This window comes from Odontesthes bonariensis, chromosome 11, assembly GCF_027942865.1.
Source record: "Odontesthes bonariensis isolate fOdoBon6 chromosome 11, fOdoBon6.hap1, whole genome shotgun sequence".
Lineage (NCBI taxonomy): Eukaryota > Metazoa > Chordata > Actinopteri > Atheriniformes > Atherinopsidae > Odontesthes > Odontesthes bonariensis.
Window position 1 is genome coordinate 12,860,219 of NC_134516.1, and position 24,111 is coordinate 12,884,329.

Consider the following 24,111-nt stretch of genomic DNA (forward strand, 5'->3'; position numbering starts at 1 on the left):
GTTTTTCTTTGGACATTAGCTGCTTTTTCACTTATTTTCAGTTCAGTCCTTGTTCTCGACTATCTCAAAACAATACAATGTGTTTTTTTTTAGGCCACTGAACATTGACCAATGAATCACTCAAGCATAGAAAGGAACTTAAAACAAAGGATGAATCAGTGTTGTGTCTATACATAACAGACAACTTAGCAAATCACCAATTTTTTGATTTTATCTGTAACTTGCTGACTGAGTAACTTGCAGCAACTAAGTAGAACAAAAGGCAACTAACATCCAAAGAATTGTACATTGCATGTTTGTAAGTTGCAGTATTGCTGAATTGATTCCTTGTTTTGCTGATATTATAGAAAGAAATCCTGGGTGGATCAAGACTTTTGCCCAGTTCAGTATAAATACATTTTCTGTGAGTAGAGAGATAAGGGGATTCACTTCGCTCCACCCTATTATAATTAAGTGGTCTTCAATGCATTATTACAACAATTATATTTAAAAACACATTAATTCTAAGCCTTTGGGGGGATACTTTTGCATTTCTCATCAAGCAAAACCCATGACCAAAATTCCAAATTTATTCAGAAGCACAAGCATTGGAGATTTATGCCATAATTTATGACAGTAGTTTATCAAAATCCAATTTTGCGGAATCCATCAAGCTTACTGATAAGCTGAAAGTGGTTTAACATGCCTGCACTGACCTATACTGACCATACTCACATTCCATTCAATTGTCCATCCATCCATCCATTTTCTATACCCGCTTAATCCGTCAGTCGGGTCGCGGGGGGGCTGGAGCCTATCCCAGCGGTCATTGGGTGAGAGGCGGGGTACACCCTGAACAGGCCGCCAGTCCATCACAGGGCCACACAGAGACTAACGAGACAAACAACCACACACGCTCACACTCACTCCTAAGGACAATTTCTTTAAAGACACCTATCAACCTAACATGCAAGTTTTTGGACAGTGGGAGGAAGCCGGAGTACCCGGAGAGAACCCACGCATACATGGGGAGAACATGCAAACTCCACACAGAAAGGCCCCAGCCGGGATTTGAACCTGGAACCATTCAATTGTGTTTAGTCTAATATAAAGTACAGTAAGTGCTGCTGAAATTTCAAAGAGCAATGACCCAAAAGGTCAATTACACGTTTGTTTGCTTTTTTATTTTTTATTTTTTATCTTTAAGTCATATTTTGAAGCCATTACATGACCTTTTCTAGCCAGCAAGTGGAAATTAAAGGGAGGATAACATAAAGGAAACTAATATTTACCTCAGCTCCAGTGGTAAGAAAACTTCCACACTTCAAACATACAGTGCATTCTATTTCTGTCTGCATAGACTAGATGGCGGTGTGACCACAAGGGCCTTGCAAACAGGACACACACACGCTGTTAGTGGAGGGCACTAGTCAGAAATGTGGACAGTATCCAAACTAAACCGAAAAGATCCAAAAAAAAGAAGTTCAGACTGCTTTTCAGGCTTCAAAAGAAGAGTTTGTGGCCAAAGCCAGATGTTTTGTGTATTAGAGACATAGATAGAAATGTTACTACTGTTAAGACGAGATAAGATATTAGACATTCTTTTTCTCTTGAACAACATATTTCTTTACCACATGTAAAGGCACATGTCAAAAGCAAAAAATCTAAGGGTGGTCCCACATTTACGCCTTCCACCTTGTTTGTCAGGTGACAGGAAGCTTCAGGCCCACAGCCATCTATCAGGGTAACACGCACCTTGCCCCGTATTCTCTTACACTTCCCCTGCATTATTTATCATTTCACGAGTCTGATAGAACACTCCCGAATTAGCCTCCCCTTTGAGAAGAGCACAGTTCAGCAAACATAGACCCAGTGGTGGAGCGCTTTTTTTCTTGCTTGATATTTGAAATGTTTGCTGCAGCAACAAAAAATTTTGTGAAACAGGTGGGAGACACGGGGCGGTTAATTCCAGTTCCCAGCCTGAGCGAGGCTGACGGCTACCAGCCTCTCAGTCTGGTTACAAGGAAGAGGAAGAGGCATTTCTGGAAGAAGAACAAATACGCCTCGACCCCGTTCTCACTGAAAGACATCCTCGTGGGGGAGAAGGAGATCACTGCAGGTAATGTCTTAAATAAAGAGATCACCTGCATAGTTTGGTTCGATTCTGAGCATTGAAACAGAACATCCTCAAAGAGAAGCTTTAAGCTTCTGAGAATACAAAAAAAAATCCTCTTCTTCTACAATCTGATCTTGTCCTACAGTGTGTGTTATTCAACTCTATTGTGTCAATCATCCCTTCCCTTCAGTCAAGATGTTTTCATGACCTGAAATCTGTAATTCACAAGACATTTTAAGGGAGGACTGCATGTGAGGACACAAATATAGGAAATCATCAAATCTATTTGGTGTGCAATCTTTGAAAGTTCTCAAATCCCACAAGGGATGATTTAGTTAGATGTGTGATGGATTTCTGTTCCTCTAACATGGCTTCATTAGCTTGATAGCTTTCTGTGTTTAAATATGGATATTACACAAAAAGTCTGTATTTAGCTGCCACTTAGCTCAGCCAACTAGCTAAGAAACAACTGCCAAATATATCAGGACAAATTCATTGTTTTGTTGTGTTCTGTACTCTAAAACGGGATTACAAAAATGTTTTGCAAAATGTTTCTGCGTTCCCTGAAATCTTCTTGTTGTCAATTATATTTCAATTCATTGTCTACCAAACAGCACACTATCTATATAAAACTGACCGGCCTGTAATATTACACAAATTTCCTCTCTGTTTTGGAGTGGAAGTGGAGCGAGCTCCTTCTTAGGTTCTAAAATCAGCATTTCTTTTCTCGTCCAGGCGTGTCGTCGTATCAGCTACTCAACTACGAGGACAAATCTGATGTCGCTCTCAACGGTCGATTAGGAAACCACCTCGTCAGCGACGTCGGGTTCAACATCAGCGGGTCAGACTCTGTGGCCGTCAAAGCGTCCTTTGGCATTGTGACCAAACACGAACTGGAGGTGCCCACTTTGCTGCGTGAACTGAACTCCAGGTACAGCACTCCAGACATACTACAGTCTGGTGTCAAAGCACCCAGCATCGTCATAATATCACAAGCCTGATTAGATTAAGTGGGTTATGCTTTATTAATTAACCTTTTTTTGAGTGCTTACTCAGTTATTCAGGTTGTTATGGACAAAGTTTGGGCGACTCTTTTTTTAACGATGTCATTTCAGTTCATTGTTTGTCTTATAGCTTCTATAGAAAATAAAATGGTAAGTAGCAGTCAGGTGCTGCTAATCAAATGGACTCGATGACGTCATCATCAGCAGGTGTGAGCACCTCTATGAACGCAGAATTGTTTTCAGTTTGCTGGTCTGGAGCGTTCAGCTGTGTGTTAACACAATGCCAAGGAGGAAAGACATCAGCACTGATCTTAGAGAAGCAATTATTCCTGCCTGGGAAGGGTGATAAGGCCATTTCAAAACAATTTGGAGTCCATCATTCTTAAAACGGTATCATTGATGGCACACGTTCTCCTGACATCCACAATAAGTTGATGCCTGACCTCATACCTCTTGGTAACTTGGGAAATGTGAGAACAGTTTTTCCCTCATAGGATAAATAAATGATTGTGTTATTCTACACTGGCACTCATATATGGGCTACATGCATCAATTAGAAAGCACAACACATGCTGTTATCTTATTTACTCTTCCAGGAAGGTGGACCTGGATCACTGCCTGGTTCGTCAGTCGAGGGACAGCGGCCGCACCGTCCTCTGTGTCGTTGTTGAAAGTATCCGTACTACACGTCAGTGCTCTCTGACCGTCCACGCTGGCATGCGAGGGACAACCATGAGGGTAAAAAAAAGCATACTCTACTGGTTTATATCCCTCTCCCTGTTATGTTTAATTGAGGCTTTTCCTCGGCTGAACATAAATGATCTTATTCTGCTATCATGCAGACAATTATAGGATATCTTTAGCTACTTTTCTTTTAAATCCAAGTCAAGTTATCCTGAAATTGCACAACTTTGAACCATTTTTCCCTTCAGAATGCCCTGAGATGGGAAAAGTTAGAGTTTTTTTTCAAGTTTCAAGACTATGTTTTCCCTCGTTTAATTATTCATTTTTTGACGTGCAGATGAGTCACACAGCTCTCCGCTCTGCTGCAGTTTCAGATCGATGACGGCAGAAATCCCAGAGGCCGAGACAAAGCCATTGTCATTCCGGCTCACACCACCATCGCCTTTAGCATCTGCGAGCTGTATGTGCGACTGGATGGGCGACTCGGTAGGAGGACCACCCTCAACATTCCTCGCTTGCAAACATAAATAATACCACATAAAAGTTGACAGCAGCTTTGAACGAAACAGCTCCGCTTATCAAATGTTGCTGCTTCCAACCTTTAATGTGGTGCTCTGAGGATTAAAAAGATGGATTTTGAGAAAATGGAAGGTTTGTGGTTTGCTTCTGTGTCCCACATGAGAAGCCAGTAGTGCATCATTTGTGGTTGGCACCTGAGGCTGTTTAGTATTGGCAACTTCATGCCCCACATTCCTATCTTAAATTTTAGGCTTTTCAAAGAACCTTTACTGTATTGCTATCACACTGATGATTTGGTATTAGAACCGAATGATAAGTGCCTGAACTAACTGGACTGGGTAGAATAATTCATTCTGTTACTTAAGGTGGGCCCATTGGTGAGGAATTGTACAAAAAAAGACTGTTCCCTGAACTGTCTTCTTCCTCCTTGTCAGATATTTGTGTTGCTCCAGAGTCTCAGGGAGGATTTGAGCGAGAGCAGATGAGGGAGCAGCTGGGCGGTTTCATCGGCCGCTTCTCTGTGGGCCGACTGCGTCGGTTCCTGTCCGGGATCATCTATGGAAACCCCTTCAGAGCAGGTACAATCGTAGAATTCAGATAAACATCCATGCACTTCTGCTGCTTTGCTTTTAACCGACTCCTGTGCAGACGACCGGACGTTCGAGGAGCTCACCCACTCCGACACTTACATGGACGACATGGTGACCGACTACTACGAGAAGGCCGCCAGCATGACAGATGTGTCCACTGCCTACCTGAGGGAGAGCTCCCACACACGGGTCAACCTCCTAAAGCACAACATCCCCAAGGGGCCTTGCGCGCTGTGCGGCATGGGCAACCAGCGGCGGGAAACCGTCTACGGCTGCTTGGAGTGCCCCACCGGGGGACAGAAATATGTTCGGCTGCATGTGGTGCCATGTTTCGATCTCTGGCACAAAACCCTGAGGTGAAAAAGTGGAGCTTTTGAACTGCGAGCAGAGACTGTTTACAAAGCTGTCATGACAACTGGAGCGAGAGCATCACGCCACGACTTTAGCAGCAGCCAACTGCCCCAGAAACAAAGATACCCGTGGTCGCAGCTCACTTTGAGGTGTATCGCTTTCAGTTTACCTTTGGCGGCAGCCCATTTTCACACGTGTGCTCTGTGTACTGTGGCTGCCAGCACATGTATTATTCAGCGAGGTATCGCGTGGAGGCCAGTAAGGAAACGGCCTGGTTTAGCTTAGGTCCAACTGTGTCACAGACAAAGTTTTTGTTTTCACTGTGTCAGACTTGAATTTATCTTTATTTCTATTAGTCTGTTGATGAAGACATCGCCAGTTTGCCTCTAACATGCTCAAAAGTAGCTGAACACTATTGTAACTACAGAGTAGCTTTCAAGTTATCAAACTCATCTGGTTTAAAGTAAGGCTGTATTTGTTCTTTACAATGACAGTAAGGTGTTTTTGAAGATAACAGTCATCTAATGATTCAGTAATTTTCCTTTTTCTTTGAATGACTTCTTTTCTGTAAAAAAATCAAATCACTCATGCGCGCTAAAAAATCCTTTGGGGTTATTTCAAGTGCAGAAATAAATTTCTACGTGTGATAATTGTATAAACATCTGAATTTATGATGGAGTGTGATGTGTTTAGTCAACAAATAGAGCAGGTCTACCAGGGCCCAAACTACAGGGGGCTGCTGATCGGGTCTCAAAAATGGAATTTAGATCCCAGAAAGGGAAACGAGAGAGCCAAAATAGGAATTATTGCAAAAAGACGTGGAATGGTTACAAAGAAACAAACAAACTCTGACATGAAATAACAAAAATCAACTGTCAGAGAGATGCAGAAAGACTATATGGGACACAAAACATCCACAAAAACATTCAGATTGTTCTCAGAGACAAAAAATATTTAGATATGACATAAGACAACCACAATTAACCACTGAGACACAAAACAGCCATTACCAATACAAAATTGCAACAAACACTACCAGAGATAGGATGGCTAAAATTCAAAAAATTAAAATGAGACATAAAAACCATGTGAAGAAATGCAAAATGACCCATTTAGGGATAACCATAAAGTGATAAAGCTGAGGCACAAAACAAACCAATGGTTGCAAAACAAACAGTTGGAGACACATAATAAACACACAAAGACATAATAGCTGCAGATAGATGCAAAAAAAAAAAAAACGTGTTGCAAAATGATGCAAATCATCTACAGGATGCACGGTTGCAGACTTAAAACAAAAAATAATTGAATCTGCAGGACTGATTATTGTTGTTTTTTTTTTTATCAGTTTCTTTGTGTCCAGTGGACACTTTTTTCACAATCCGTTCACGAGCGAACTGTATTTTCTCCTCAATAAACATTAATGTTCCGTGCTTTCGCACACGCTGAGCCTCCCTGCCGCCAGGGGGCGCGCTGTTGGACCTGTGACGCAACACAAACCGGATGCGTCGAGTGTCAACAAAACGCACTCACATGTGGAGGAAGACGCATGTGCAGCATGTACCGGTTTTTCATGTTTTTACGGGGATGTATGAAGAATTAAAGCGAAGATAAATGCATTTGAGTTGAGGAATATTGAGGAAAATGAAGTTCGCTTATCGGGTAAGTTCACCACGGTTAAGGTTCCGGGTAACGTCGCCCAGCTTGGCATTGAGTGTGCGGTAGAGAGCGTCAAACCAAGCTCCATTACAAAAGTGTCACATTTAAGATATTACTGGATTTGGACGTATACTGTATAGACGTTCTACCTGTTTGAAAGTATTTATTGCAAAACATGAGCTTTGCACTGTTCGCTTGGCTAATTTTTTTTTTTTTTAATGACACACAACTGCTGTTTGTGTGTTTTTTATGAAAGATCCTCACCTGTCCGATCTTTACACTCTTTATATCGGACTCTATCATAACGCCCATACAAGAACACGTATGCTTTAACCTAAACCCATGTTTTTCTGTAGTTTTCTAATTTGCTCGGAGCAGTTTATCGCCAGGGAAATTTGAGCTTCTCCAAAGATGGCAACGCTGTTATCAGTCCGGTTGGAAACAGAGTCTCTGTCTTCGACTTGAAAAAGTAAGTCGTGGTGGGACAATTAACTCATTCCAGGAATGGTCAGTGTGGTGGGTTTCTTATAAATCCTGCCCTGTTGTGCACAGTAAACATTGTAATTATAATTATCTTTCTGTAATGCAAACTATCTTGGAATAACAAAAAAAAAACAAGACTGAAACATCTCCCAATTTTCACTTAGCAACACATCCGAGACGTTGCCTGTCTCCACCACCAAGAACATAACTTGTGTGGGTCTCTCTCCCAACGGGAGCTTGGCAATTGTGGTGGACGAAGGTACGAGGTTTCCCTTTACTGAAAATTTGCCACGTTTGTGACAAGACACAAAGGAGCTCAATGTTTGCATTTATTTTCGAACAGATGGTGCAGCGTTGCTGATCAGTCTCATCACCCGAGCCGTCCTTCATCACTTTCACTTCCACAAACCTGTCAACAGCATCCGCTTCTCCCCCGATGGCAGGTAAGGCTGACTTTGCATGTTTGATGACGAGACTTACGAAAACCACACCTGTGCCTCTTTCCTTATACATTTACCCATCTCTTCAATGTATTTGGCTTCCGCACTTTTGGGAGTATTCAGTGCTTATTTATGTGGGAAATCGACGAGTGCCGGCTTTGTTTTTTTTTTTCCCCTCTCAGGAAGTTTGTGGCCACAAAGGAGAATGTAGCTCTGATGTACCACGCTCCTGGGAAGCAGCGGGAGTTTAACGCCTTCGTTTTAGACAAGAGCTACTACGGTCCGTACGATGAGACCACCTGCATTGACTGGACAGACGACTCCAAGTGAGTACAAGCTTGTAAGACATGACAGTTGTCGGGGGAAACGTGTCACTCGAACTAAGTAAATAATTGTGATATTTTGCTTCAGGTGTTTTGTGGTGGGAAGTAAAGACATGTCGACGTGGGTGTTTGGAGCCGAGCGCTGGGCCAACCTGATTTACTACTCCCTAGGTGGACACAAGGACATCATTGTGGGCTGTTTCTTTGAGAAGGATAGTCTAGATGTACGTTTACTTTCGCTCTCCTCACAGTCTAAAAGGAAAAAAAATGTGTCGGTTTATGGTAATTCATCCCTCGTTTGTTTGTTTGTTCGTGGATTCAGCTTTACACAGTGAGCCAGGACGGGACGCTGTGTGTCTGGGAGAGCGATACCGAACTGGATGGCCTCGTTCTGAAGAAGAGCCCGGACAAACCCAAGGCCCAGAGACAAGAAGAGGAAGACGACGAAGACAGGGTGGAGGGAGAGGAAGGAGAGGTGATCAGAGGAAAACACGAAAATCCAAAAGACAAAGACAAGGACAAGACCAAGAATGTTCGATACAAGATGATGAGCAAGTAAGATGCCGTAGTTCCTTTAAGAAATCCACGTTGGTGTCAGTGTGTGCGGGAGCTTTCACAAATGTTTATCCTATAAAGTCAAACGCAGGCCTTGTTTAACCCAAATATCAAACATCGTGGTGCAAATCTTTATAATATCCACGAGGGAAAAGCATACTTTTGGTTTGAGAGGTTGGATAGAGCCCAAAATGTGTTTACCTTCTGTGCTTACAGACACTTTTTCAACAAAGAAGGGGATTTCAACAACCTGACCGCTGCTGCATATCATAAGTCGACTCACATCCTGGTTACAGGGTTCGCCTCTGGGATATTCCACCTGCACGAACTCCCAGAGTTTAACCTCATTCACTCCCTCAGGTGAGAGACAACTTGGATTTATTGTGCAGTGCTTTCATTCATTTGTCATTTAACTCCGACTACTGCAGCTGAGCATTTACATGTTTTGTTTTTTACTTGCAGTATTTCAGATCAGAGGATCGCGTCGGTGGCTCTGAACAGCTCTGGAGATTGGATTGCCATCGGGTGCTCACGTAAGAGTCACTTGCCTTTTTTTTTTGTTTTTTTTTTTGTTTTTTTTTTTGTTTGATCTTATGGAGTTATTATTGCGGTTGGAAGAAATTTAAACTTTAAAGCATCGACCCTTTTCAGGAATGGGTCAGCTGTTGGTGTGGGAGTGGCAGAGCGAATCGTACGTCTTCAAGCAGCAGGGACACTTCAACAACATGGCCTCGCTGGCTTACTCGCCGGACGGACAGTACATCGTAACGGGAGGAGATGACGGCAAAGTGAGTCTTCCAATAAGTTCAGATAAGCGGAGGCTGTAAAGTGTTAATGATTTCTTTAGTATATTTAATTGAAAACGGTACAAAAAAAGAGGAAAACGACGGAATCAAATTGCATCTTTTCTCGTTTTTTCTATCTACATCATTCATAATAAAGGAAAATGTTCCTCTTTAACCCTCTTTAGGTCAAAGTGTGGAACACCAACAGCGGCCTCTGCTTTGTCACCTTCACCGAGCACACCAGCAGCGTCACAAACGTCACCTTTACCTCCAGCGGATTTGTCATCGTCAGCGCCTCCCTGGACGGCACGGTCCGAGCCTTCGACCTGCACAGGTGACCGTGGAGCGAAGCCGAAGCGCTCCCAGAATTTGAAAGAGATGCACTCTAAGATCGGATGGGGACAAAGGGAAATGATGCCAGGAGTTAAGCGAGAGTGTTTGCAATTGCAGGTACCGAAACTTCAGGACCTTCACGTCGCCTCGACCTGCGCAGTTCTCCTCCCTCGCTGTGGATGTCAGCGGGGAGCTGGTGAGCGCAGGAGCTCAGGATTCCTTTGAGATCTTCCTCTGGTCCATGCAGACAGGCAGACTGCTTGAGGTAGGCAAATATCCTACATTTGTGTTTATTTACAGTTGCACAACGTTTTTATAAGGCATCATTTCAAGCTAACGCGCTGTTCAGCTTGACTTAAGATGACACCGTTATCGTTCCAGGTCCTCGGGGGTCACGAGGGTCCAGTCAGCTGCCTGTGCTTCAGTCCAGTTCAGTCCATTCTGGCCAGCGCCTCGTGGGACCGCACCATCCGGCTGTGGGACATGTTGGACAGCTGGCAGGTCAAGGAAACTCTTCCCCTCACATCTGATGGTAAAAACTGAATCTTTACCAAACAAACTTGGCAATTTGCTGTCAGATTGAATCTCTTTGCTGCTGTAAGATTTTGATGCTGCCACTAGGGGGCACCAGATAGAATCATTTCATTCTACATGCATCATGCATTTCTTTAGTTTCTTCTGTGTTTGTCCCCTATAAAAATAGTTTTTTTTCTTGTGAGAAACCATTGAAAATTTAATTAAAAAAACTTTTGTTTTGGATAATTTGAAGTGAACGCGCCTCATTTTGTGGTCCTCAGGCTTGTCGGTGACGTATCGCCCGGACGGTCAGGAGTTAGCCGTGGCCACCCTGAACGGAGAGATCGCTTTCTGGGACCCCCAAACAGCCGCGCAAACGGGCTCTGTGGTGGGACGTCACGACCTGGAGACGGGCCGCAAAGAGACCGATAAAATCACAGCCAAGCAGTTGGCTAAGGGCAAGTGAGTGGGCATGAACACAGCGCTAGCATTTCCACTTGTTGCGGTCAATGTGTTTGATTTGTTCGGGTTGTTTTTCTGCTCTAAGATCGTTCACTTCGCTGTGCTACTCTGCGGACGGGGAGTCTATTTTGGCAGGAGGCCAGTCTAAGTTTGTCTGCATCTACAACGTCAAGGAGCAGATGCTCATGAAGAAGTTTGAGATCTCCTGCAACTTGTCGTTTGATGCCATGGAGGTACAGTTCCACAGTCATTAGCTGCTGGCAAAGGGACGGAGCAAAGCACAACATGTTAAGACTGTCAAACACATCACCTCTTTGAAGACTGCCTGTACTGTGAACACGAATTTCACCAAACGGGGTTCCTCGAAAAGGTTTTTGCTTTTGCGAGCTCTCAGTTGTGTCGTCCGGTTTCGTCTTGCAGGAGTTCCTGGACAGGCGGAAGATGACCGAGTTCGGCAGCCTGGCCCTGGTGGACGAGGGGGCCGGAGACGGCGACGGGGTCAACATCAACCTGCCAGGAGTCAGGAAAGGTGTGTCATTTGTTTCTGCTGCATGTTACGGTGGCCCTGAGGGAGAGAAAAAACGCAACGCAGCCGCATTAAACAACATGCAGCTGCGTTTTATCTTTATGGAAAAGACGGGGACAGCAGTCGTTGCTTGTGATTGGACGGCGCCACAACACTTCACTCTCTACTGACTATTTACTCAGCTAGATAGCAAGATCACTGGGGGTGGGACGATATGCTTTGGTCACGATTCGATTGTGTCACGATTCTTGATAATTGCGATTCTACAAGTATTGCGATTCGGTATGATCAGTAATTGCAATTTTCTTCCTCCTTAAAAAAAACAAACAAGTTGAATCGTACACTTTGAGAATGAATCTCATTCCCATAAACAATGCACATCAGTCTGTGTCAGTCAGTCCAGCAGCTGACATTTATTTCAACTCAGACAAAAAGAGGCATTTTTTAAAGTTTACAGTTACAAAATGAATTGGAATGTCCACACGGCACAAATGTGGGCTAGTTTTAACACAACTTAATGTAATGAATTGATGAAGTTTTTCTGGACACGGATATGACGTAATATAATCGATTCAGGGGAGAAAAATCGATTTTTAAAATCATCCCATAAAAAAATCGCGATCTGTACACGAATTGATTTTTTTTTTTTTTTTTTTCGCCCACCCCTAAAGATCACCCTTCTGTAGTGCTGTCTGAATGTATAGTGAGACTTGATATCGTGATATTTGATAAAGTACCCCACGATGCGGAGTGAAAGGTAACGCATCATTGACGGTCACTTGCCCCGCTGATTCAGTGCGCTGAAGAAGAAAAAAAGCATCTGCGAGTTTTTTTTAATATCTTTCAAGTTCTTCTTAGCAATATGAATGAGCCTCCTTTATTCCTCTGTGTTTTTTTTGCTCGACTATTAACGGTAGTTTTTCTCCCACGTGTCCTTAAAGGTGACATGAGTTCCCGTCGGTTCAAGCCAGAGATCAGAGTCAGCTCACTGCGCTTCTCCCCCACTGGTAGGTAACAGCGACTGAGGAAATAAGAGACAAAGAAGATCAAATATTTCCTTTTACCGATACAAAACCTTTGCGCGTTAATGAAGTGGTTCCACCTGTCAGGTCGCAGCTGGTCCGCCACCACCACCGAGGGCCTGCTGGTCTACTCCCTTGACGGATCTCTGGTCTTCGATCCATACGACCTGGACCTGGACGTGACGCCGGCCAGCATACGCAAGCAGCTGCGCCTTCAGGAGTGGGCGTCGGCCATCGTCCTGGCGTTCAGACTCAACGAAAAAGCCCTCAAGCAGGAAGTGCTGGAAACGGTGCCGCACGAGCAGAGTGGGTGAACTTGGCTCTGCCGTCTGCGACTTTTGCGACCTTTAAAACCGACGAAACCCGAGCGATCCTGGTTTTCTGCGTGTGTTTGTGTTTCAGTCCCGGTGGTCTGCGGCTCCCTGCCCGACATCTACGTGGAGAAGCTGCTGGGCTTCGTGGCGGCGTGTTTGGAGAAGTCGGGACACCTGCAGTTCTACATGACCTGGGCCCAGAACCTGCTCATGCTGCACGGACAGAAACTGAAGAACAGGTCTGTTTATTGAGAGGTCGCAACACATCTCTGTATGGTTTACGGTCACATTTTTCTACACTTCAGTTCCTAACTCGGAGCGACTCTGCCGGCGCTCTCTTTGTCTTGCAGGTCAGGCTCCATTCTGCCCACACTGCAGGCGCTGCAGAAGAGCATCCAGAGACACTTTGACAATCTGTCCAAACTGTAAGTCTCAACATTTTGCAACATCAACTGTCACTCCTCATTAAAAAAAAAAAAATTAAGCTTAGTCCTTTCTTAAACATGTGTTTTCTCTGCACAGATGTGACTTCAACATGTACAACATCCGCTACGCTGTGGCCCTTTCGAAGCAGAGAGGCCTAAAGAGGCCAGCGGAGGAGGCGGAGAAGGAGGAGGAGGAGGATGAGGGGCTGTCTGAGGGAATGAGCGAGGCTTCTTTGGAGGAAGCAGACATGATGCTGTCATGATAATGTCTCACTGCAGATGTTCAACTTTAATAGCTGATTTTTCTGTACATTAATATTATGATTGTATGCTCTTTTTTTCTTCTTTTTTAAATAAATTCAATATGTGACTTCTTTTTTTATTTATTTAGTTTTTCAGTCATTTTAGAATGGTGCAATGTGACATTTGTGATGTATGCAGCACTCAAGTGAGTTACTTAAATAGATTTCCATTTAAAATAATAAAGTTGATCAAGCGGCAGGGACACCTGTTGACGCGGACAGGAAGTCTTCAGCTCGGCCTTCGCGGTTGTCTTTCATGGACACGCCTTCTTTTACAGCCCTTGAATTGGGACTCAGCTAATGACTGCAGACACTACAGCCTCACTTTCTGGCTCACGCAGAAAACATGAGGCGTGCTTACACCGTGTTTTACGGCGTTTACCTGAACGTATGGTGCGTTTAGGGCACTTTCGTAAACGCGAAATTTAATTTTGAAATGGCCACAAAGGTGACTTGTTCTTTATGATAAGACGTAAATCTTCACTTTGCTACCAACTGTCTTTGTGTAATGACTTTAAGACGATTTTCGTTCAAGTCTATTTTCAAAGGTCTCCTGCTTTCTTAGTCCATGAGTTAAATGTTGTTATCCAGTGTCCTGTTATGAGTATCTGGGTCAATCAATAAATCTCTCTTTAATATAGATTTTTCCAAGAAGTCTCACATGACATGCTTTCTATTTGATGTGGTTTTATGGTGCCAAATAGTCTTAGTTCTTTCCATATTTACTTTTCTCATCTTCATTATCCACACAGTTTTTCCGAATCCTTTTAAAAGTGAGCAGCGGACTTGTTGAGATGTAGTTTTATGGCAGTAGACAGAAAATCCCTCTATTGCTCCTTTTTCTCAACTCTACGTTCCAGCTATTGGTGAGAATGTTAAGTTTTATGATACTTTAACACACATATATAGATATATATTTCATGAATCTCGAGTTATTTTTTAGGACAATAAAACCATTTGTCTCGATTGTTGACCTGGAAGACACTCTACCCTCACGTTGCCAGTCTTACATGCGTGTTGATGACACAGCAAGTGACCTTTTCTATGGGCCTTGTGAGCTTTGTGAAAAAAAATGGAAAACCTGGACCTAAAAATCCACAAGAACATTTTGAAAAACAGCTGATTCAAACCAGAAGACAGTAAGTTCCAAGTAAAATTAAAAGAACGTAAGACATAGAGTGCACATAGCTTGGAGAAGGAGGAGGATCGTAAAAGCTGTAAAACAAGTTTACAGCTTAGTTTCTTTTAGTGTGACAGACGTGTCATTTCATCAGTGCTTCTGTAGAACTAAGATCACTTGACAAAGACACAAAATATCAGCTTTATGATTTTTTTATCTTTTCTTTGTCATGACTTAAAACATTCTCCAGACAGTTACTAACATGTATTTGAAAAAGGGTGAAAAAAAAGGTAAAGACAGAAAAAGATAGTGGCTGGTTAATATCTGGCAAAGTACAGCAAAAAACACAAAAAAAGTTGTGAAAGGTCAACGCGCAACCAAGGCAAAGCATAGAACAGGACAGGACTAACATATGTCATTACCGTATGTTTTTATGAGTATAATAGTTCATAATTTGAAAATGGAACAGTTAAACTTCCTCACACTTATGGCTTATTTACATGGGGACTCGTTGTACAATAATATGGGGAAGTTTGCTGATAACAATGGGATTTTCATATTTGATGGGATTTCGAAACTTTGTTTTGGATATAAAACAGGATGCGATTTTATTTACTTACTTATAACTCCTTATTATAAGTTTAGATGGAATTGTTCTATCTACCCTTAAGCCACCTTCGTTTCTTTATGTATTTCCAGGAAAACAACATGGATGCATTAGTTTCCTGAAAGATGTGCAAAAATAGATGTAAATCCAGTAAATAAGCTGTTAAAACCCCCTGTAAAAATAAAATAAATAAATGTAACTCAACCGTTACAACTTAGGATGTTGGTTACAAAGTGTACCTTGATGCACCATGACTCCACGGTGCCGCCCACAGGCCTGACCGTAAAACGAGTGTAGAGGCGCACTAAAATTTACAGCGTCGTGAGACAGAAGAGAGGATGCGGTGACCGCAGGCCAAAAATGAGGGAAACTAAGAACATGTCCGAGTCCCCATCTCAAGCGGGGAAAGAAATACCAGCGAAAAAGCAAAAACTGAGCAGCGACGAGAACAGTAACCCTGATTTGTCAGGAGACGAGAATGTAAGCGGTTTAATTGTGTTTCTATGACTACAGCCCCTTTTGGCGGGTTAGCTTGGTGCTAAGGCAGCCGACCAGCTAAAAAAAAGCTTAGCTAGCATCTTTGTCCATGCACGCCGGCTCAGCTCAGTTAACACACCTGCTGCGGTTGTGTTGTTGACAGTCAACCTGTTTGTTATCACCAAAGCATGACGAGCAGAGAGACCAGATTTTTATTTCAGCAACACGCGCTCAAACGCTTGTCGTTCACGTGCAGACTAGCTGTAGAAGAAGTGGCTAAGTTGACCGGGGAAGTGCAAGTCCTAATCTCGACCGTGAATTGCAGCAATGTGGAAATCAAACTGTTGAATTTAGGATTCAATTAAAGTGGCTTAAATTTGAAAGGCGTTTACAATGCGGCTAATCGGAGATTACCTGTTGTTACAAACATGGAACCCAACTCAGAGCCATCTTTGTCCCCTGTGAATGTTATTTATCCCCCTTGCAGAAGAACTAAACTACAAGAAATCAAGTATTTTATATTCTAGTGGTTCAAAAACAGTCTCGTTTGGGTTTCATGTATGGTGCAGCAACATGATTAAGGTTCACAGTTTGTGACTAAACAAAGGAGATTGTGACAAACTGGTGAAGAGTTCATTTGGTTCCACAGTGTAGTACCAAGTGGCAAAGATGCTCTTAAAGGAACATTACACCAGCTCAAGTTACCAGACTGATACTGACACTATTTTGTTGTAGTTTTTCCCTTTAATAAATGTTTTTATGTAGATGATGTAGCTGACAGTAACGCCTGTATTTTTTTTAATTTTTTTTTTGTAATTCAGGTTTTTATTTCTTTGTCTTTGGTGTTTGACAGTACAGCATTTTACATTGTGAGACATTTCTTATCATATGCATTACATGTAGTATCAGTGTCATAGCAAAACCAAAATAAAATAAAAGTACAGTATGAACGATACTGTTCATAAAGAGGACATATTGATGGTTACATAGCTAGAGAGCATATCCATACAATAGATTATAGTGCTGGATACAGGATACAATCAGAGGGAGGTATTCATACTGCAGGCTGATCAGGCAATATGATATAAGCCCAGAACATTTTTTTTTTTTTAATAGGGGGGGGGGTCATGCGTCTGCATACCCCTCAGAAAGTAGGTAGTTGTGCCCCAGCTGAGGATTAAAATTATGTGCATCTTAACCGTCTAATCTGAAAGCTCTTTGTATTTACAGCTGATGATGTTGGTTATTCTTTCGCACATCTGACCTGTGGCGTTCCTCAGGGATCTACTCTTGGGCCTCTTTTGATTCTCTTTATTCTTAAGGTCCCTCGTGGGCTTTAACTTTTTTGCATTTGTCGCACGAGCGGAGCTAACTTTTTCATTTAGGTGCACGTAAATTTGTCCCTCTACCTTTTATTGCCGCAATAATGTATTTGAACGTTGTTGGGTTTTTTTTTGTTATTTTTTGCGTACTTATTGATAGTTTAAGAATGACTGTAAACGGGAATAAAAGTGCAGCTAAATATTTGTCTTTATCGGAATTACAGAGCAAGCAAAATGAGCAAAAACATAATTTTTTTTAAACAAAGACTTTCAAAGTAAATTATCAAAGTGTTTGATAAAGCTAAAAATTGAAAAAATTGATTAGAGTTGTGTTTAGCAACATAAAAAACAACAACCCGGGACTTCTAGCTTGACAGTGTTTTCGTTTTAACCTCAACGTTAATGTTCTTCTTCTGTGACAGAGAGAAAAACTCAGACTACGCAGCCGTGAAGCTGTTTTTCTTCACTTTGTTTTTGGCACACACTGTGGATCCAAATATTCACTTGGTTTAAACTACAGCTGAGATGTCTTTTTAGCCTAATTCTTTTTTTGCTACGTTTCCTGCTTCAAATGTAGCTTTTATCCCTTTTTTCTGCCTGTCTTTTAATATATATATATATAGATATATATATATATATCTATATATATATATTGTTTTTTTTTTAAAGGTACCACAGTAAACTAAAATGTGCGCAATGTTTTGTAGGATGACGCCGTCAGTGTTGAGAGCGGGACCAACGCCGAGCGCCCGGACACGCCCACCAACACGGCCAACGCCCCGGGCAGGAAGAGCTGGGGAAAGGGCAAGTGGAAGTCCAAGAAGTGCAGATACTCTTTTAAATGCGTCAACAGCCTGAGGGTGGGTTCAGCCACTGATCTGATGTGCATGTTGAGCCCTGGTTGCATCATTTCCTCAAATAAAACTTATTTCTATGAAGAAGTGTCGGTAAAGCTGAAACTTTGATGAGTGTAAACAATCAGAGTGTGTTATAGGAGGACCATGGCCAGCCGCTGTTTGGGGTCCAGTTTAACTGGCACAGCAAGGAGGGAGACCCGCTGGTGTTCGCTACAGTCGGGAGCAACAGGGTAAGTTATAGCGATGTGGGTTCGAAACGTATAGTTTTGCTCAGTTTGCTTGACTGTGTTGTCAGATTAACATGTCACATCATCAGTGCTGATATCTGACCTCTTAATTTTCTTGTTTTTATACCATTTACTCGCCACTTAAAATTCCCCCCAAAAAATCAGTAAAGTTGCCCCACCGAGGCAGCCTGAGCTGACGTTCTTATTGTCGACGTTCTTACTTTGTAATGATGTCATCCGTGTGGAAAAGAAAAGCGCAGTTTCGGCTTTTCAGCTGTCGGCTGCGTTTAGAGGAATTTTCCCTCCGATTTGAACTGCAGTGAATAATAAATGAGCTGATCAGAACTTAAATTTGAAAGGTTACAGTGGTACTGGTTACGGCAAAGCGTTAACCCCGGCCAGAACCTTGTGCTGTCACACTAATAAAATGACACTTGTCAGTGTCGGCGCTGTCCCGTGATAAAGGAGACAATTAAGGAAGCATTGGAGCTCCTTTCCTTGGCATTTGGAGAATTTGTGCTGCTCTTACCGTGGCTGCTGCTTAAATACTTCCAGGTCATTTCACTCAGTCAGGAGGGTTCCTAAACGATATATAGACCCTTCGTCCCATTTTCCATGTTGTGCACTCTTGCTTCCTCCCCTCGACTCCTTTCCTCGTGTCTTCGTTCCTCCCACCTGAGCTGCGAGCGAAGGAAGGGAGGCGACGTGCGCTTTGGTTAAAGAAATGTGTTTCTGACCTTTACTCTGAACGCAGTGTGGGATTAACGTGTCGCGCCACCCTTTTGACCAGGGGTGTCCACATCCGGTCCCCGAGGGCCGCTGTCCTGCACGACTTTGGACATCCCCGCTATAGACGGTGGAGATGGTGTTTTTCTGGAATTGAGACGAGTCGCGGGGAGCAGAATGAACCAATAAAACCAGCTCTAACAAGCTCTGTGTTTCTTTCACCAGGTAACTCTGTACGAGTGTCACTCTCAGGGAGAAGTCAAACTCCTGCAGTCTTACGTCGATGCAGACGTATCCTTCCGCCTGCTTCAGTGCCGTCTCCTTCCTTGTCCTCCTTCATTTTTATTTCTCATAACAAGTCAAGAGACTCATGTTTTAAATATTTCATTATTCCTCAGCCGACAGAAGACCAACTTAGAGACATTTAACACCTTGTTGTTGGATAAGAGCTTTTTTATGTTCCCATCTCAGTTGATCTTGAGTGAGGGGGATATATATATATATATATATATATATATTTATTCAGGGTGTTACAGATGTTTAAAATCTGTGTGATTTCTAGAAATTTTCTTGACTAAAATGTGCGCAAAAGGCAGATGAGAACTTCTATACGTGCGCCTGGACCTACGACACCAGCACCAGTCATCCCCTGCTGGCCGTAGCCGGGTCCCGCGGCATCATCCGGGTCATCAACCACATCACAATGCAGTGCGTCAAGGTAAATCCACCCGCCGGCACCGGATTTGGTTGCAAAGCTCTGCTGCATTTCAGCCATCCTGGCGTCGTTCATCTTCTTTTTTCTTTTGATTGTCTTTCTGTTACAAATGCAGCACTACGTCGGTCACGGGAACGCCATCAATGAGCTCAAGTTCCACCCGAGGGATCCGAACCTCCTCCTGTCTGTCAGCAAAGGTAGGATCGGGATAAGGATCGTAAAACGGCCCCGTCAGATGTTTTTCATGAAGTTAAATTGTGACGAAAGGGGAGCGGTGTGTCGTGTTTACTTAGATGGTTTAATGGGTTGATCTCTGCAGTAAAAATCCTCTCGGCCATGATTTGTTGCCGCTGCAGGAAAAACAGAGTAGTTGGATAATTTTTTTTTCCCCTTTTTGGGGACAGTAATGAGCCTCTCCTGCTCTGATGGCGGTTCAGTTTTACATGATGTTCAATATATTTATATATATATGTATATATTGTTTTGATATTCTGTCTCCTCAGATCACGCTCTGCGGCTGTGGAACATAAAGACGGACACACTCGTGGCGATATTCGGAGGCGTGGAAGGCCACCGAGACGAAGTCCTGAGTGCTGTGAGTGTGGTTTAACTACCCCACTGTGGTTATTGATTGAGCCCACAGGAACAGGCGCACTATGTTTTTTTGCTAGAAGGTTTATAGAAAAACGTTGTAGCCACAGCAGAGAACAGTAAAATGTCCATTTAGGTTTATTTCAGCTTGGCATATGTCCCGTTTATGTGGGTTTAACGTTTACGCCAACGTTGCGCTCTCCTCTGGCAGAGCAGGGCACTTTGTCGAGTACGGACACGAATGTCATGGCTTTCATACTTGTTTAGGCTAAAGAAAAGGGGCGTTAAAAGGGAAATAAAAGCACCCCAAAGAGCACATATGCCACCTGGCAGCGAGGAGTCTCCATCTTCCCACTGAACAGCCAATCAGAATGCACATCTCAGACAGTTTAGGCCTTGGACAGATGTCCCAGGGCTCAACACCCTACCCTCATGACTGCACTGCATTAGTCATGATTAAATATTCTGTCTATGAATAATTTTACAGGAAATGACAAACAAAGAAAAAAAGAAAAAAAACACAAAGTTAAACTGAATGCTGATGCCATCAACGAGCACTTCATTCCCGAACATTTTTCACTATTACCGTTAAGGTGGCGAAAATACTGATGTGTTGAGCTGCATAACAGTCAGGAGTCCCACCCTGTGGCTGCAGTCAACGTGTCGATGCATTCAGACTGTTAAAGCAGACTCGCCCACAGCACATGTACAAAACACAAGACCTACCGGGAGAAAACGAGTAGGTTTCACTGTGAGATGCGTCATCATCTCTCTTTAGTTTTGGGATGTGACGACGCAGCTAAATAAAACCATGAATTCTGACTAATTGTTGCACTCCCTCAAATCGAATTTATTTGTATAGCACATTTTAAGTACAAAACAATTCAAAGTGCTTTACATAAAATAAAAGCATTGCAGCAGGGAGTGGAAGAAGCATTAAGAATACATAAAAGAATATTAAGAGAAACAAATAAAATAATTTAAATGAATTTAAAAACAAGTAACAGTCCAGATAAATTAAAAGATTTCATGCATAGACACATGCAGACACTGGCAGTTTGTTCCACTTGTTTGCAGCATAACAGCTAAATGCTGCTTCTCCGTGTTTAGTCTCAGCGTGTAAAGCCGCTGGACAGGTTTGTTTAACCGGTGGATGTGAGCTTTAATCTGCTGTAGCTTGGAAGAAAACGCGTCTTAGTGGTTTGAACAAGCTTCAGCGCGCAGATTTTTGCTGAGCGACGAGTTGCACAAAGTTAAATACGAGGAGGGAACACGCACAAGCTCGCCGAGTGTCAAAGAAAACTTGGTTAAAAAAAATTTTTTTTAAAAGCCCTGAACTGGCCGTTTTTGCTGCTGCGTTAAGGATCTTAACTCCGTTTCACAACTCGGTCTTATTTGTAAAGCAGATTTCAAGCAGGAGTGCAACCTGAGGTGTTTACAGAAGAAAAATGCAGGACTAAAAATGGCACAAGTGAAGAAATAAGATCTGCAGTACCTCAAAGCACTTTGCCAAGCAGCAACATATGCAGTCAAGACCAAAAAAAAAAAAATTTCCTGGTTAGATTACCTGCTAAAGGGAAGTGTCCTGAGAGCTGTCGCCACGGTGACAACAAAACATCTGGATAATCCAAGGATGATGCAATCACATCTGTAAGAGCACTTCAATCTGTTTGCACCCCCCCCCCCTCGCAGGATTTTGACCTGCTGGGTGAAAAGATCATGTCATGCGGGATGGACCACTCGCTGAAACTGTGGAGAATCAACTCGGAGAGGATGCAGAAAGCCATCCGTGGGTCGTACGAGTACAACCCCTCAAAGACAAACAGGCGAGACACCCAAGAAGTTTCCCCTCATCTTTCGATGGTGAATAATAAGATAAGAGACGCTTCATTCATTTATTCATTTTTTTATTTCTCTTTTGGCCTCCAGGCCTTTTGTCTCTCAGAAAATTCATTTCCCCGACTTCTCGACACGAGACATCCATCGAAACTACGTGGACTGCGTGCGGTGGCTCGGGGATCTTATCCTCTCCAAGGCAAGTGACGGAGTTTACCCACTTTTTCTGTGTGCTAATTGAAACGCGCTTCTCGCCAGTTATAACACGGCACGGTGGAACTTGTTTTGTCACCGCAGTCCTGCGAAAACGCCATCGTCTGCTGGAAACCGGGAAAGATGGAGGACGACATAGACCACATAAAGCCGAACGAGTCCAACGTGACGATTCTGGGGCGCTTTAACTACAGCCAGTGTGACATTTGGTACATGCGCTTCTCCATGGACTTCTGGCAGAAGGTCAAATAACTTAACTCAATTTGCATGAAATATTTTTTTTCTGGTGCCGGCAGCACAAAAGTGAGGGAATGTGACACGAGGGCGAGGTGAGCTCTCGTGGGCTCGGTCTGACTCTTTGTCTTCTGCGATGCTGGCCGACAGATGCTGGCGCTGGGAAACCAGGTGGGGAAGCTTTACGTGTGGGACCTCGAAGTGGAAGACCCGCACAAAGCCAAGTGAGTTACGCACGAACTGCAGTTTTGAATCGCACCGACATTGCTTCCAAACATTTTGCTGACCTGCGAGCTTGAGAACTGTTTCTGTTGGAAACTTTGACATCAGATGTTTATAAACTCGCGCCACACAAAGCCGTTAAATCCGACCGGCTCTGGCTTTCTGTCTTCATACAGGACATTAATGTCCCTGTCGGCTTGCTATCGTTCTGTCTCGCAGAGCCATAAAGCAACATTAAAACAGCTGCCGCTGACCTGTTCTGACGTGTATTGACTTTTTTTTTTTAAGCACTTTCTCGCGTCCCCCCCTCCGATGTACGGCAGTTCGTGACTTTGTTTTTCAGCCCCCCACCACATCGCTGTGCTTGGGTTTTAGATGGCATCTCTGTGGCCTTTTCAACGGCAACGACCAAAAAATAAAATGTGTATGGATGTGCATGTGCAGCACAGAGATGAGTTTTTATGGCTGGTGTTACCTCCCACAACTGTAGGGGGTGCCAGTGAGCAAAAATACAGTGAATTCCATGATGTCATTGGGACTGTGTTCAGTTCAGACACAATTGACATTTTGACATGTATTTGTGCCCATTAAGAGCCTCCATGGGGTCGACTTTTCTCTTAAACAAACTCTCCACATGTGAAACCACCTCTCCGCTGCTGTTTAGGTGCACCACGCTGACGCTCCCCAAATGCACATCCGCCATCCGGCAAACCAGCTTTAGCCGCGACAGCAGCATCTTGATAGCGGTGTGCGATGATGCTTCCATCTGGCGCTGGGACCGGCAGCGCTGAGCGAGGGAGACGTGGATCTCCATGGACTGCTGCCCCCCCCCCCCCCTGTTTTACAGATAAAAAAAAATGTCAGTTTCAACATTTAACCTTCACGTGTGTGTGGTCTGAAAGTCGTTTTTCTTTTCCTTTTCTTTTTTCCCTTTAAAAAAGTGTTGTATTCTGATGGAAAATAAAACAGATTTTATATCCAACATAGCTGATGTTTATTCGGGGCAGAGAATAGTTGATTATATTTGAAGTTTCCGTGTGCCTTCCTGTTTCCTATGCAGCCTCATTGTTGGAAATAACACCATCGAGGCGGGAATTGTAAGGGTAAAAGTAGTCTGCATCATGTGTTTTTTAAAGAAAATGAAGCCTCCTGTGCAGAGAAAATGATCGAACTTGAGATTTTAATGCAGTGTGCTGGATTTTTTTTTTTTTTTTTTTATAGCAGTTTATATTGGAGGCTTCCTCCCTTTTTGAGTGTGCTCTGGGTTTGCTTTGATGCCCTTTCCTCCACAAACGCACTCAACTGTTGCAAAATTTTTCAATCTGTCCTTTTTTTTTTCAGTCAGTTTTTGTAAATATCCACTTTAAAAAAAAAAAAAATTTAAAAAATGATAACATTGACTTGAAATGTCAAGCTGTCTTTATTTTGTAGAACTTTAAACGTAAAGGGGGAAAAAAAAGAAAAAGACTTTTATGTTCACTTAAATTCCCCGTTAAAGGAGTGAAAGGGTCTGTTTGTCTTGATGTGCCAAGTTTATCTGAACGTGAATAAAAGTTAGTTTTCTACAGAGTTGAGT

The 24,111-nt window shown here is 43.0% G+C and overlaps 3 protein-coding genes across 4 annotated transcripts; all 3 read left to right on the forward strand.

Moving 5' to 3' along the window:
- The first annotated feature begins 1,887 nt into the window (after positions 1 to 1,887).
- On the forward strand, positions 1,888 to 5,252 carry pjvk (pejvakin). 2 transcript variants are annotated; one of them, XM_075477110.1, is made up of 6 exons: positions 1,888 to 2,098; positions 2,831 to 3,026; positions 3,696 to 3,837; positions 4,152 to 4,269; positions 4,737 to 4,880; positions 4,951 to 5,252. In XM_075477110.1, exons 1-6 carry the CDS (start codon positions 1,888 to 1,890, stop codon positions 5,250 to 5,252), a joined length of 1,113 nt encoding a protein of 370 aa, XP_075333225.1. The 2 variants fall into 2 exon arrangements, with proteins under 2 accessions (XP_075333225.1, XP_075333226.1); XM_075477111.1 differs by lacking the exon at positions 4,737 to 4,880.
- A 1,491-nt stretch (positions 5,253 to 6,743) lies between these two features.
- Positions 6,744 to 13,456, forward strand: pwp2h (PWP2 small subunit processome component). The gene is made up of 21 exons (XM_075477574.1): positions 6,744 to 6,905; positions 7,259 to 7,371; positions 7,550 to 7,644; positions 7,729 to 7,828; positions 8,008 to 8,151; positions 8,237 to 8,372; positions 8,471 to 8,703; positions 8,920 to 9,063; positions 9,166 to 9,236; positions 9,355 to 9,491; positions 9,674 to 9,822; positions 9,939 to 10,086; positions 10,203 to 10,353; positions 10,619 to 10,799; positions 10,885 to 11,032; positions 11,220 to 11,328; positions 12,267 to 12,332; positions 12,435 to 12,653; positions 12,750 to 12,900; positions 13,012 to 13,086; positions 13,184 to 13,456. The coding sequence occupies exons 1-21, from the start codon at positions 6,888 to 6,890 to the stop codon at positions 13,347 to 13,349; spliced, it is 2,754 nt and encodes a 917-aa protein (XP_075333689.1). The 5' UTR covers positions 6,744 to 6,887; the 3' UTR covers positions 13,350 to 13,456.
- Positions 13,457 to 15,425: 1,969 nt separating this feature from the next.
- Positions 15,426 to 24,104, forward strand: eed (embryonic ectoderm development). Its single transcript, XM_075477575.1, has 12 exons — positions 15,426 to 15,595; positions 17,622 to 17,774; positions 17,909 to 18,001; positions 18,950 to 19,015; positions 19,317 to 19,442; positions 19,555 to 19,636; positions 19,943 to 20,034; positions 21,723 to 21,856; positions 21,960 to 22,065; positions 22,164 to 22,322; positions 22,464 to 22,537; positions 23,200 to 24,104. The coding sequence occupies exons 1-12, from the start codon at positions 15,476 to 15,478 to the stop codon at positions 23,324 to 23,326; spliced, it is 1,332 nt and encodes a 443-aa protein (XP_075333690.1). The 5' UTR covers positions 15,426 to 15,475; the 3' UTR covers positions 23,327 to 24,104.
- The last annotated feature ends 7 nt before the right edge of the window (positions 24,105 to 24,111 follow it).

Bases quoted from the DNA above. Each gene is read 5' to 3' on its own strand.
- eed (XM_075477575.1), top strand. From the start codon at position 15,476: ATGAGGGAAACTAAGAACATGTCCGAGTCCCCATCTCAAGCGGGGAAA. The intron at 19,443-19,554 runs GTAAATCCACCC...TTACAAATGCAG, and splicing joins TCACAATGCAGTGCGTCAAG to CACTACGTCGGTCACGGGAA. The intron at 20,035-21,722 runs GTGAGTGTGGTT...CCCCCCTCGCAG, and splicing joins GAGACGAAGTCCTGAGTGCT to GATTTTGACCTGCTGGGTGA.
- pwp2h (XM_075477574.1), top strand. The intron at 8,704-8,919 runs GTAAGATGCCGT...CTGTGCTTACAG, and splicing joins CGATACAAGATGATGAGCAA to ACACTTTTTCAACAAAGAAG. The intron at 10,800-10,884 runs GTGAGTGGGCAT...TTCTGCTCTAAG, and splicing joins AAGCAGTTGGCTAAGGGCAA to ATCGTTCACTTCGCTGTGCT.
- pjvk (XM_075477110.1), top strand. From the start codon at position 1,888: ATGTTTGCTGCAGCAACAAAAAATTTTGTGAAACAGGTGGGAGACACG. The intron at 3,027-3,695 runs GTACAGCACTCC...TTACTCTTCCAG, and splicing joins CTGCGTGAACTGAACTCCAG to GAAGGTGGACCTGGATCACT. The intron at 4,270-4,736 runs GTAGGAGGACCA...CCTCCTTGTCAG, and splicing joins GCGACTGGATGGGCGACTCG to ATATTTGTGTTGCTCCAGAG.